General features: G+C 34.0%; 1 protein-coding gene across 1 annotated transcript in view; it reads left to right on the plus strand.

Moving 5' to 3' along the window:
• Positions 1–975: 975 nt before the first annotated feature.
• The window catches only part of LOC126881900 (zinc finger protein 665-like), a 35,809-nt gene continuing 23,171 nt past the window's right edge, over positions 976–13,613 (plus strand). The window contains exon 1 of the mRNA XM_050646563.1: positions 976–1,404. Coding sequence (XP_050502520.1) covers positions 1,176–1,404 — 229 coding nt within the window. The 5' untranslated portion in view covers positions 976–1,175. The remainder of the gene's footprint in view (positions 1,405–13,613) is intronic.

Consider the following 13,613-nt stretch of genomic DNA (forward strand, 5'->3'; position numbering starts at 1 on the left):
AGTGATTTTTTAATATGTTATAGCCTAATTCTTTTACAATACCGCTGTAATAATATTGTTGCTAACCAGTTAAATTTTTATGGTGTACCGGGCATTTATAAAATACTGAAATTAAAACCCAACTATAGATTCCGGTTTTCTTAACATTCTGTTTTTTTGATTAATTCGCTTGTGTTTAACAACTAGATTTGTTCTTTATCAATTCAGGGTGTTTCTAAATAAGTGCGACAAACTTTAAGTGGAAAGGAACAAAATGTAAAATTTTGACGCCTGTATTTTAAATGTAATCATTTTTTTCGAATCCTGAGAAAACTAATAAGTATTTTTGAAAAATTTAAACGCAGAATGGAAGATTACTTTATTGCCGAGGGCAGAAAGTCCCCTAGAATGAATAAAATGTTTTTTTAATGACATATTTGAAACTAAAAATCACATTAAATTTTCTTAATTTTTCACCCCTGTAATTTATTAAAATAAACATAGAAGTTTTCGGGGACTTTCGGCCCTCGGTACTAACGTAATCTTTCATTCTGCGTTTAAATTTTTCAAAAATACTTATTAGTTTTCTTAGGATTCGAAAAAAATGAATCCCGTTTATATTCTTGTTATTGCTTTTTTTTGTATAATAAACGTTACTTACAAGGAATTACTTTTAATATTATTTTGTACAAACTTCTAATTAATAATATTTTCTTATTCGACTCAAAAAATACTATAAATTTTACCAGAATTTGTACTTTAAAATCGTAGTTTCGAAAGCAGTAGTCCGAAAGTCGGACTACGGACGTCATCAATTGCGACGTTGCCTTTTTCACTTCATGGCTTGTAAAGTAAAGGCGGCTATGGCACTACTATGTTCTATGATGTTGATGTGGTATGACGTCATGGGACTCACAGTGAAAGGTAAACATAAAGAATTTCTTTCAGGTAACAGGACAGAGTGACATGACACTGACAGTGACAGATGACGGTCAGGGTCAACCCACGTCCACGTGGGTGGAGAGTCCGGTAATGTCCGGTGTCCGGTAATCCTATATTATTTATCTATGGCGAGAGTATCATTTTATTTGGTATCATAATAGTCATAGTGTAGTATAGTAATAATTAATTTTTAACCGATTTAATTTTTTGGGTGTAAAACTATTATTGGAATACATAAAATCAAGTGTAACCAAATGGAAGTCAAACAAGAAGTTAGCGAGGAAACTTGTAAAATAGAAATAGAGTATAATGACTTGGATGATGCTCTTTTGGATGGCATTAAATATGTAGTTAAGGAGGAATGCAACTGGCAAAGTACACATGACACAGACCATTATTTAGACTTAAAGGAATGTCCAAAAGATACTGAAATAAAACAACATAGAAGTAAATTTAAACCATTTGAAGAAAATCAAGCAAACGGTTAGTAACCAACGATCTGTCATGACAGTTCATTGTTAGTAACAATTACTGTTCTGAAGTATGATGGTAAATAGAATAATAGGAATGAGGTTTCCCAGTTAATATAATTTTGATCTTAAATATAACTTAAGGGTATATTATAAGAGATGGTTACAAATTAAGTACTTATAGCTAAGGCCATGGTGTTCAAAATCCTATTCTTGGGCTGGCTAGGTGGATTATTCCTATGTCATGTTGTATGGCATGCTGTGTGTCTTTGCTGCTGTTGTGACTCTTTTCCATTTTTGCCTCTCTTGGCACTGAATTTTCCAGTCTGTAACATTTACTAGGTATTTCTTTATATTATATCCTCTTCTACATCATCTAGCCATCTTCTCAGGCCTTCCTCTACACCAGTGGTTCCCAACCTTTTATGTCTGGCGACCTACCTGATGTTTTTTCATATTCGTGACCCATCCCTCACTCACCATCTGGTGCCATTGCTAGATTGTGCACAGTTGTACACTACTCAGCTACTGTAAGTGCCACGCCGTGACCCACTTAAAATTCGCTTGCAACCCACTATTGTGGGACCCACTAATAGTGGGTCCCTGACCCACCGGTTGGGAAACGCTGCTCTACACCTAAGCCATAGTGGTGTCCATTATCCTTCCCAGCATATCTGCTGATGGTGGGTGTCTCTGTATAAATATGTCCTATCGCCTATCCATTCTAAGTTAAGAGATTTCATGCATCTGGCTATATTTTTCCCATTAATTCTTCTTCAATTTCAGCTCTTCAATGTTTTCGCTCTATGTAATTAATTACAAGTTTTTAATACAAGTCTAATTAACTTGTAATTACGTTAAGTACTTAGTTAACACATTGCCTGCCACGTCACCCAAAATTGACTGACAGAAATTTTTTGCTGTAGGCCATGTCAGTCATATATGAGTGACAACGTTTTTTCACTGGAGGCCACAGCAAAAAAGGAAGACATAGGGAATCGTTTTTACATCTAGATTATAATGTTTTCAGCAAAAAATTATTGCGTGATATTTGTTTATTTAAAATCGTCACACAATTACTGTGACTGACGTGGCCTGCCCGAAATCTTATTTTGGAAGAGGCCATGTCATTTGTTAGAGATAAAGAACCAAGAGAAGAACCCATGAAAAAACAGGACATGCATCCACCAAAGACAAAAAATTCGTCATATTTGCTAGCTTTGTTACAGACATTTGATTGTTTCTCTAGGAAGATCGGAAGCCAGAAAGAAGGTGAAAAAAGTAATGACTTATTGCTGTGGTTGTCCTGATCAACCCCATGTGCTTGGACTGCTTTAAAAATATTCATATGCAATACATTTATATTTTCCTGTTTTTGTTTCACTTTTGCATGGCAAAAATAAAAACTATTCTTTTCTTTTAATTTGTCATTATTTTTTCTTGGAGCACTACCAATGTTTTAATGAAGCATCTCACCATCATATAAAAATCTATATACTCTCACGTAATTTTGAGTGATAGAAGGGTCTTCAAAAGCTATCGTGTCAGTCATGTATGACTGACATGGCCTCACCGTAAAAATTTCCGTTAGTCAAATGTGACATGGCCTCTAAGAGTTGAACAACTTTTTTGGTGTGGCGTCCCATGAAACTTTTTGAGAAAAGCATGTAGCAGGTAGTGATGTTGAAAAAGTAACTATTTGTTACAAAGTACTCGTTACTTACGAATAACGAAAGTAACGATTACTATACAGAGAGGCAAATCGTTACTTTGATTACTCTGATTACTTCGTACCAATTGTATCTGAACGAGTACCTATTTTGAGTACATATGATTATATTATGTACAATCAGTTGATATCGGAATCGGACCGGTATTCCACGAGTGTTCGGCATCAGTAGAGTTAACTAAAATTTTATCTATGAAGGCGAAGGCTATGATGAGTTTTACAGGATTACAGGGCGCTGAGAACTGAGAAGTAGCTGAAACAGAGGGGGGTATATCATTTAACAAAGCATGCACCCAGAAACAGATGTCTATACGATTTGTTGAGGTAGATAATTCACAGAATTTCACAGATGTTAGTTCCTTTGAAAATAAAAATGCAACACATTAGATTTTAATAATAAATACACACTATTCGTATCAGGCCTAGAAAAAAATAGCTTAGATTTACTGGAAAATATCGACCGTTAAGTACCAATACCTTCTATCTAACGACAAGTAAATTTTACAGGAGAAGCAAAAAACTTATTTAATTTTGCTCTGCCAATCAGAATAATTTAATATATGGACTTTCTACTTTTTTATGTATAAGATTATCGTACCTCACATATTTGATTTTGAAAGAGCTTTTGAAAAAGACAGTTTGTCAGTTAGGAGGTATTGTTTTTCTCTGTTACTTGAAATATATGTGTTTAATGGAAGATAGGAGGTCTTAAATGTAATTAAAAAATGAATTAAACTCAAAAAACTTTATTATTATTATTAATGATATCAACACATTAAGACTTCTGAGATAGTGAGTCATAGAATGTATGACAGTCTTGCGGTAACACAGTTTTCAATTGTTGTAACTGAGAGTACTTCGTAGAACTAATAGGTAGCACTTTGTCATGCAAGGGAGTATAAATCGGTTCAGGAATAATTTTAGGTCTTATGGGCAACTCACTCCACTCATCATCAAAGTTTAGTTTATATTGTATTTTTCCATCTATGGTATACAGTAAAGCCCTCAGATCTGTTACAACAGGATCTCCTACTTTACGACCTGGCCTAATGGAAGTGTATCGCCATGTGTCCTCATTTGCGTAATTTTTAAAAAATTGATAGTCAACCAATTTCACTTCATACGGAAATGGCTTACTTCTTGCTTCCTTAGTAGCAGAAGCATAATCGCTCGGAAGATGAATCTCACGATGCTTCAATTTAGTCTCGATAGCGCTGTGGACCGAGTCACACTCCATTTGAGTGTGACCCGGTTCTAAAAACTTTTGGGTTATAACTATCTGATATTTTACAGAAAAGGCAGATAATGCGTTAGACAAAATGTTATTCCGATTTTGGTATGTGCAGCCATCTGAAAATATTACTATAGGTAACCTGTTGGCGAGACAGTGTTGTGACAAGTAATCTAAAAGGAAGTTAACAAATGTGCTTGCTGTCAAGTCACTGGCAGTTTCGTCAAACCAATAGCATGTTGCATGATGAGTGACCAAATTGTAGACCGTATAGTTGTGACAACTTAACTTCGTTTTGAAGTAGAGGGCACTTGCAGTCAGATAAGGACACACTTTGACAGCTTCAAGATCCATTGTAAGAAGATTAAATTCACCAGCTTGTGCTTTTTCCTTGTCATGTTCTTTCTCGGCTCTTGCTCTTGATTTACGTTGAATATGATCTTTATATTTTTCGTCTGAAATATTTCCTTCTTTATAACTGACACAGATGTCACACATATCCTTTTTTAAGGTATAAATAGAAAGATTTGAATCTTTAAATATCTTGTCAAAAGTATGTCTGCTTGCACTCGATGGCTCGTAATATGGCTCGATGAATAATTTTCTCGAATTTTTTCTATTATAATGAGAGGGAAGTGTTGGGATATTTTTAAAAAATTCACGTAGCATCTGGATTCTTGTCGCCGTTCCTCTTGGCACAACTCGTTTTCGATTGCTATTGGTGACTTCATTACATGGAAGTGTTTTATGAACTGACTTCTTGACCCAAGATTGTACAGTAAAAGAACCTAGGGAAAATGTATTTAAAAAGGATGTCTTGCAAACTCACAAATTACCCTCAGCTGTAGGCAAAAAATACTGGAAAGTACCTTCCCGTCTTGTCTCACACCCTACAGTTTTTCTAGCAGTAGTTTGTCGGGAGACTAATCCATTTATATAAATCTTCCTTTGTTCCCAATTTAAGTTTGTCCAAAAATTATTAAATATATCTTGTCGCATCTCCACGGTCAGTTTTTCACAATTCCTGACTTTACTTGTTGTACATTTTTTAGACTTGCATGCTTCACCCAGTTTGCGAGCGCTTCGGGGAGTATTGTGTAACATTTTTCCCTCTTTCGGATTTGTATAACCTAAGTAATCTTTGCCAAGCATTCTTAACTCTTTGTTACGATTTTTTTTCCAAGTCTTACTATCTGGTTTAATTTTTCTTTTTCGTTCTTCATTGATTTCTCCGAAATAAACCTGTCTTGGCACCAGCTCAGAATCCGGCACACTATTTTCTTCAGACACCCTATCTTCGCTCTCAGTCTCCGATGAATCAGACTCTGGGTTATAGGAACTTTCACTGGGTGAAAAATCGTGAGCTGAAGATGTACTTGGAGTCGATGCTCTCTCTGTAATTACATTTTCAGTATGAAGTTCCTCGTTTAACTGTTGGAAGTGGGAGTCTTCTAAATTGTTGGAGGAAAACACATTTTGATAGGAACGATTACTTTCTTGATTGTCAGACAAGGCAAGACTACCAACTTGTTGGCTTGTACTAATAGGAGGAGTAATATTTTCATTTGTCTCCGGAATGTAGGAACTTCCATCTGGTAACAGTACACTGTGGATCAATGTCGTAGTTTCATGAATTAAGTTTACACAGTGTTCGTCTTGGCTCAGATTTTTAGATTGTGATCTTGTGGGCTCTAAACCTTCAGAAATAATAACGCTAGTAGTAGACTCACTTGTGCAGCCATAAGGAATGTTTTCATCAAGTTTCAAAGCCAATCCTAATATTTCAGCTGCCCGTGTTTTCCTACGTCGATCTTGATTGATATTCATCTGTAAAAAAATTTGCATTTAGGTACTACTTTGAGATTTTACTTGAAAATTCAATGCTTTAAACATTGCTTGTTACGTAAATATAACTATTAGGGGATCGAAAATAATCTTTATTATAATTTATCATATAAAAGCAAAATGTTTTGTTTCCAATGTTAGTTAAAACGTACTTTAATATTAATAGCTGCATTTTTCTGTTCTTAAACAGCTTTTCATTATGACAAAATATCCGATATGCCCGTTTTTTGCGCCGCCTATGTACTACGAACACCTTAAGTAATTTTAATTATTTTTGTGGAAAGATCTGCTATCTACATTTCAATTTACTAAAACTCCCTTTGGTGGTTGTGTGTACATTTTTAACTATAACTGTATTATAAGCCTTGAATATGTAACTATCATCTTAACTTAAAATTAATTTATAAGAACTTTAACACACAAAAACATGAGTTAAATTGAGGTTAGGTATTTATTTTTTGTACAAAGTCTTACTTAGGCTGTTAATTTTAGTTGTAAAACACTCCTTACCTTTTGATAACACCAGACACACACGTAAATACAATATTGTACGGCAGAAGAACTAAATAAGATACAAAAAACGAATAATACCGGGAAACTGTTGATAGGCGGTACAACTAACAAACAACAACCACAAATGAGTAGATAGAAGGTATTTCTGCTATTCAGTTAGAAGGTATTTCCGGCATAAAAAACGCTGATTAAGGTAGGATATATTTCCATGATGTTATTTTAAATACTTTGAGAATAGATACAGTTAGGATATTTTGTTAGAAGATGCGTAACAAGCTTTGCAGTTAGATGGCGCGATAAACTTATTTTTGAAAAAAATGTAGATAGGAGGTATTGGTACTTAACGGTCGATATGTAGAAATGATAATATTCTAGACTATGATCATCAACTTTAATTTTACATGTAGTTATGCCATCGTTTTTATTAGACCGGGGCATTTATCACTAAAAACACAGGAATAAATATATATTTAAATATAGTAGGTACATAGAGATTTGCAACTTTTTGCATTGTATTTAGGATTAGGATGACGTCTGGAAAAAAGTCTACAATACAAAAATGGGTGGAAATGCATTATTACATTTTAAAGTGTCTTTTTTTGTCCAAAGTAGTCTGGACAAAATTATGTCGGGCACCCCTTGTTTTTAATAATTTTTAACATAATAGATTACATATCATTTAACGACGTTCTACACTTTCGGCAAAGAATTAAGGATTTGCATGAAATTTTAGTATGTTATAGTTTACTTCAAAAAACTAAGACTTGATTTTTTAAAAATTGTTTTACCGTGCCATTTAATTACTATTAAGGGTCAAAGTTAAGTTTTAACATGGGCTCTTATGGGAATTCTTAAAAAGTTAATAACTTTTGACCCAAATTTAGGATTTTTAATTATTTGTGCTTAAATTAAAGGTTTTTTGGTAAGGAATAACATATTAAAAAATGAGGATTGTTTAGCGTCCCATTTATTTTTTATTTATTTATTATAATTAATTCCGTAATTTCCGTAATTTATTATAATTTATTTTTATAAAGTATTCAATACTGAAACATATGATTTGAGTATTTTGCTATAAATGCATTGTTACCAACTTTCGCTTGCATATAAGTTTCCCCTCCTTTCCTCTGAGAAGCATACCCCGCAACGAAGGTGTAGAACGTCGTTAATTTCTATCCAATAAATAGATCCGTGAAGGTCGTTATATTATCGGATCTTATACGAAATACTGAAAAATGCGAGTCTCGATATGATTACCGGTACTCAAATACAAAAATAACAAAAGTAATCAAAGTAACGAATACTGTAAATGATTACTTTATACAAAAGTAACGATTTGTAACGAATACTCGAAAGTATGTTTGAGTATTCGAGTAGAATACTCGAAAGTATATAATCAACAGCACTAGTAAGTAGCAGGCAATGTGTTAAAGGGCCCGGATAGCTTAGGTGTTAGTATGCTTGACTTCCACGCAGGTAGCCCGTGGTTCGAAACCCAGCGTCGGGGAGAACATCTAGGCAGTTTTAAATGTCTATAGGCTCCAGGTCGACTCAGTCGACCCCAGGTCAACTCAGTAATAATAGGTGGTTGAAGCCTAGCACTGGCCCTGTTACCTTCCTTGTACCTATACTGTAGGCCCTATATGTAGCAGACTACACTGCTATAATCCCCAAGCCATGCTAGCAGTATAAAACGGGAGACTATTATTTATAAGTACTTACTTAAATAATTTGTTTACAAAAGAAATATGAACCACAGAAAAAACCAATATATTACAGTATTTATGCCAAACATCCTGAATATTGTTTAGGCATAAGAATTTTGAGTTTGTAGATTAAACCTTCATTTCAGACTTTGTTTAAGGCCATAGCTACGTCAAAAGAGATTGTAGAACAGCCTTTCTTTTCTTCTAATGATTTTTCAATTATGTTTACAATTCTGTGCATCTCATCAATCATAAAATGTTTATTTCTAAAGCCAAATTAGCGGTTTGGAATGAGTTTTTTCTCGTCTATTATTGGTTTCTTCAAAAGCTTTAACATTACTGGTAAAAGTAATAATGGTCTATATGAGGAGACATCATCCTGGTTTTTGTATCATTATAACCCCAGCTATTTTCCATAAATTTCGGACATATCTCAATCTAAATGTAGCTTTTTTGACTATGGCTTTATTAGTCTGGTTTTTTAGTAATTCTTCCGTGATTAGATCATATTTTGGTTCTTTCTTATGATGTATCTTGTCTTTTATTTCATCACCTACTTCCTTCGGGGGTGTTGGTCTGATTAGGCTCTAACAATATTTATTGATCACTAATGTGTCTATCATGCGGTTTCAATGTATTTTCTAAATATATGGCAAATCTCTTTGCCTTTTGCTCATTGCTTCTAGTCCAGCTAGTATCTTCTACTACTGGTCTTTAGCCTTTTTTTAAGCTTTTTACTAGTATTGTTCAAATTTGTTTTATCTTGGTGAGCTCTGGATTGTTGCCACTATGCTGATTTTTATATATTTTGAGTAAACAACTCAACTTCCTCATCTAGTTGTTCAGGTTTTTTTAATGGTAATTTTCTAATAAACATGTCACACACAGTGAGTATTATGGGCGATTAATCTGAATTCACATCCCGACAAAGAAATCAATTAGGTAAGTCTGGTATTTTGTTTCTTTCTGTTGGCCAATAAGTCGGTCTACCTGTTGATATTACTTCACATTTCTGTTATTTTAAGGTTGCCAGTGACTCTTTTCTTTTAGTTATTGTTAATCTTGATCTCAATTGGGTATCCTTCATATTAAGAACAAAGGACACAAAATTTGCTTGAAATGCTTTTTAAGTGCATTAATTTTTTTCGAATTCTGAAAAACTAATAAATATATGTGAGGGATTTAAACGCAGATTGAAAGATTACATTATTACCGAGGGCCGAAAGTCCCTTAGAATAAACACATGGATTCTTTTGAATCAGATAATTGAAATTAAAAATTACACTCACTTTTTATTTTTTTTTCACCCCTGTAACTTATTCAAATAAACATTGTAGAAGTTTTCAGGGACTTTCGGCCCTCATGATAATGTAATCTTTCACTCTGCATTAAAATTTTTCAAAAATGCTACTTAATTAGTTTTCTCATGATTCGAAAAAAGTGAATGCATTTAAAAAGCGTTGCAATCAAATTTTGTTACTACCCACTTAAAGTCACCTTATATAATATATCTTTTTCACGAACTTTTCATATTATATTCTACACAGTGTTCTTTTTTAATGGAATGATTAGGGGGGCTATAAATTGAGCATTAATTTCGTAATTAGTTTCGAGTTTGAAACATACTGTAGTTACTTGTATGAGTTCTGTTTCATATTTTAGCTCCTCATAATACCGGGGGTCCACTTTTATTTTCCCCCATTTTAACTGCCTATAACTTCTAAACGGCTCAAGATAGAAATATGCGGTTTTCGCTGAAATGTTTTATTTTAGTAAAAGTTTTGTCTGAATGGATTGAATTTTTTATATCGCTTTCAAATACGAAAAGAAAAATGGCGGATTTTTGAAAAAAACGTTGACTTTTTTTTAATGGAACACCTAGTATATTTTTTTTGTAAATTAAAAGAAAGGTCATTACCTATCCAGTGAGTTTTTCAAAATCGGTTGTCAAATCACTGAGTAATTAATTTTTAAAATGAGAGGTTCAACATGGATATCCCATACCTAAATAACAGGTTTGTTCGTAGAAGATCAGCAACCGTTGCCAACCGTCAGACGCAAGCGCGTTCCTAGTCTACGAACTCGAATTGTTAACTGCGCAGCGCTAACTGTTAACTGCGCATGCGTCTGATGGTTGGCAACGGTTGCTGATCGATTGGATCGTACTACGAACAAACCTAACATAACTAAGCGAATTGATGTGATTTCCACATTGCATGTCTCATTTTAAAAATTAATTGCTCAGTTATTTGACAACCGATTTTAAAAATATTTATATCGTTGGATAGGTAAATGACCCTTTTTTCAAGTTTTTAGGTAAATGACCATTTTTTATGTCGCTTTTAAATAAAAAATGGCGGATTTTTTAAATAAAAAACGTTGTTGACTTTTTTTATTGAAACACCCAGTATATTTTTTTGCAGTTTGAAAAAACGGTCATTTACCTATCCAATGATATAAATTTTTTTAAAATCGGTTGTCAAATAACTGAGCAAATAATTTTTAAAATGAGAGATGCAATGTGGAAATCACATAACATAATATCATTTTGCTTATGTTATGTTATTTTGGTATGTGATATCCACGTTGCACCGCTCATTTTAAAAATTAATTACTCAGTGATTTGACAACCGATTTTGAAAAACTTTATATCGCTGGATAGGTGAATGACTTTTCTTTCAATTTACAAAAAAATATACTGGGTGTTCCATTAAAAAAAAGTCAACAACGTTTTTTTCCAAAAATCCGCCATTTTTTTTCGTATTTGAAAGTGATATAAAAAATTCAATACATTCAGACAAAACTTTTACTAAAATAAAACATTTCAGCCAAAACCGAATTTTTCTATCTTAAGCCGTTTAGAAGTTATAGGCAGTTAAAATGGGGGAAAATATAAGTGGACACCCGGTATAGAATGTTATCTTTTATTATTGCGCTGCCTCCTTTTGCTACATTGTCAGGATGTATAGTATACATCCTGATGTATCCTAGATGTATAGACTGCAACATAGATCAACTCAAGGTTTCGTTAATAGATTATGTGTAATTTAAAATAACTGAGTATATTAGGATATTAAAAAATTGGGCGAAACACTTTTATTTAAATCCCCCAAAAACCATGGTTTTTTAAAGTTTTGTAAGAATTTTTGCGATTCTAATTATATTTTTTGAGATCGTTATAGCCTGACTTAACGTTATAACATTCCTAACAATGTTTCTCCATTGGTCTCTATCTTCAGCTGCTCTAAGAGCTTCGCAGAATGAGTTTCCAGCTGAATGCTTTATTTGGTCAGACCGTCTAGTTGGTGATCGTCCTCTTGATCTTCTCCCCGGAACGTTTCCAGAAACAATTAATCTCTCCAAACTGTCGTCACCTCTGCGAACCACGTGACCAAAGAATTGCAGAATTCGTTGCAGACATATTGTGGACAGTCTTTTTTTAATATTGAGTTGGTTTAGAATGGAAACGTTTGTCCTATGAGCTGTCCAAGGTATGCGCAGCATTCTTCTCCAGCACCACATCTCAAAGGCATCAATTTTTTGGCGCACGCATGCGCGAAGAGTCCAAGTCTCTGCTCCGTATAGAAATATTGAGAATACAAGGGCATTCACCAGTCTCATCTTGATATTTTGAGAGAGAGATCTGTCTTTCCAAAGTTTAGTTAGGCGACTCATCGCATTTTTTGCCATACCAATACGTCTCCGAACTTCTGCTTCACAGTTACCATCGTTAGTTATACTAGACCCGAGATAGACAAAGGTGTTTACTATCTGGTATTCCTGTAATATGTTAGTCAGTTGAATAGTGTCAAATCTGTCGACCACCATTATTTTTGTCTTAGCTTTATTGATTTTCAGACCAACTTTATTGCTTTCGTACTCAACTTTTCGCAGAAGATCAAACATTTCTTGCTCATTTGCTGCTATAAGTGTAGTGTCATCAGCAAATCTTAAATTGGAGATTTTTCTACCAGCTACTGTTACTCCACCGGCCCATCCTAAAACCATCGACCCATCCTTCTAAAACCATTCTAAAAAAATATACGTACCTATTAAAAAACAAAAAAAAGAGGTTATATGTACACTCAACCTTCGGGTCCATAAAAATAGATGTTCTGTAAAAGCCTCTGTTCTGTAAAATTGACATTTTTGGCTGTGGGGGAGGGGGAATAGGGGAAGTGGGCTAAAATTGCGGTGAGTCCTAATTTTTAAAATCATATAGAACGTAAAAAAAATAAACAAAAAAATTCAGGCTGTATCGATCACAAAAAATATAATTAGACCCGCAAAAATCCTTAGAAAACTTTAAAAAAACATGGTTTTTGGGGGGTTTACAAGTGTTTCGCACAATTTTTGAATATTTTAATATACTCAGTTATTTTAAATTATACATAATCTATTAACAAAACCTTGAGTTGATCTATGTTGCAGTCTATAAAATGGAGAAAATCCCCAAAAACCCCCAAAAAAACAGTTTTCTTGATTTTTCAAGATAGGAAAAATTTGAAAAAAATCAGAGAGATAGGTTTTGATAAAATACACAAAATGCAAAAAAATTGGACCTGCAGCCCCCTCCGACAAAAAGTTATAGGTTTTAAAAAAGTTAAAAAAAATTGAGGTTATGTACACTCGACCTATGGGTCCATAAAAAATGGATATGTTTTGTAAAGGCCTCAGCTACACGTGTGAATTTTTTGAAATTTTTAAATCGATTGCAACCCAACTAAAAAAAATTAAATCTAAAAATCTACGTTTTTGGCTGTGGGGGGAGGGGCAAGGGGGGTGGCGAGCTAAAAATCCGCGTTATCTCATTTTTTAGTTGCATAGAACGTAAAAAAATTAATAAAATTGAATTCTGGGAGTGAAGGCATTTTGCCTATCTTAACGGGGGGTACCCATACTGAAAATATCGCCAAGTACAGAGATCTGGAAATTCAAATACGGAGACAATGGAGAATGCAAAGTAACCAGACAATACCGATGAATATGTCTACTACTCGAGTCATTCCGAAGACCCTCCTCGAAAGCATCAAAAAGCTGGGTCCGAATGAACATCTTTATAAGATCATGCAGACAGCTGTACTACTCGCGACGGCCAGAAGTGTACGAAAATTTTTGGGAGATACACCTGCGTACCAAGTCACCTAGGGCTCGATAACATGGAAAGAGTCCCACCAGAGCTCAATCCTTTTGATACC

The sequence above is a fragment of the Diabrotica virgifera genome, chromosome 1 (genome assembly GCF_917563875.1).
Source record: "Diabrotica virgifera virgifera chromosome 1, PGI_DIABVI_V3a".
NCBI lineage: Eukaryota > Metazoa > Arthropoda > Insecta > Coleoptera > Chrysomelidae > Diabrotica > Diabrotica virgifera.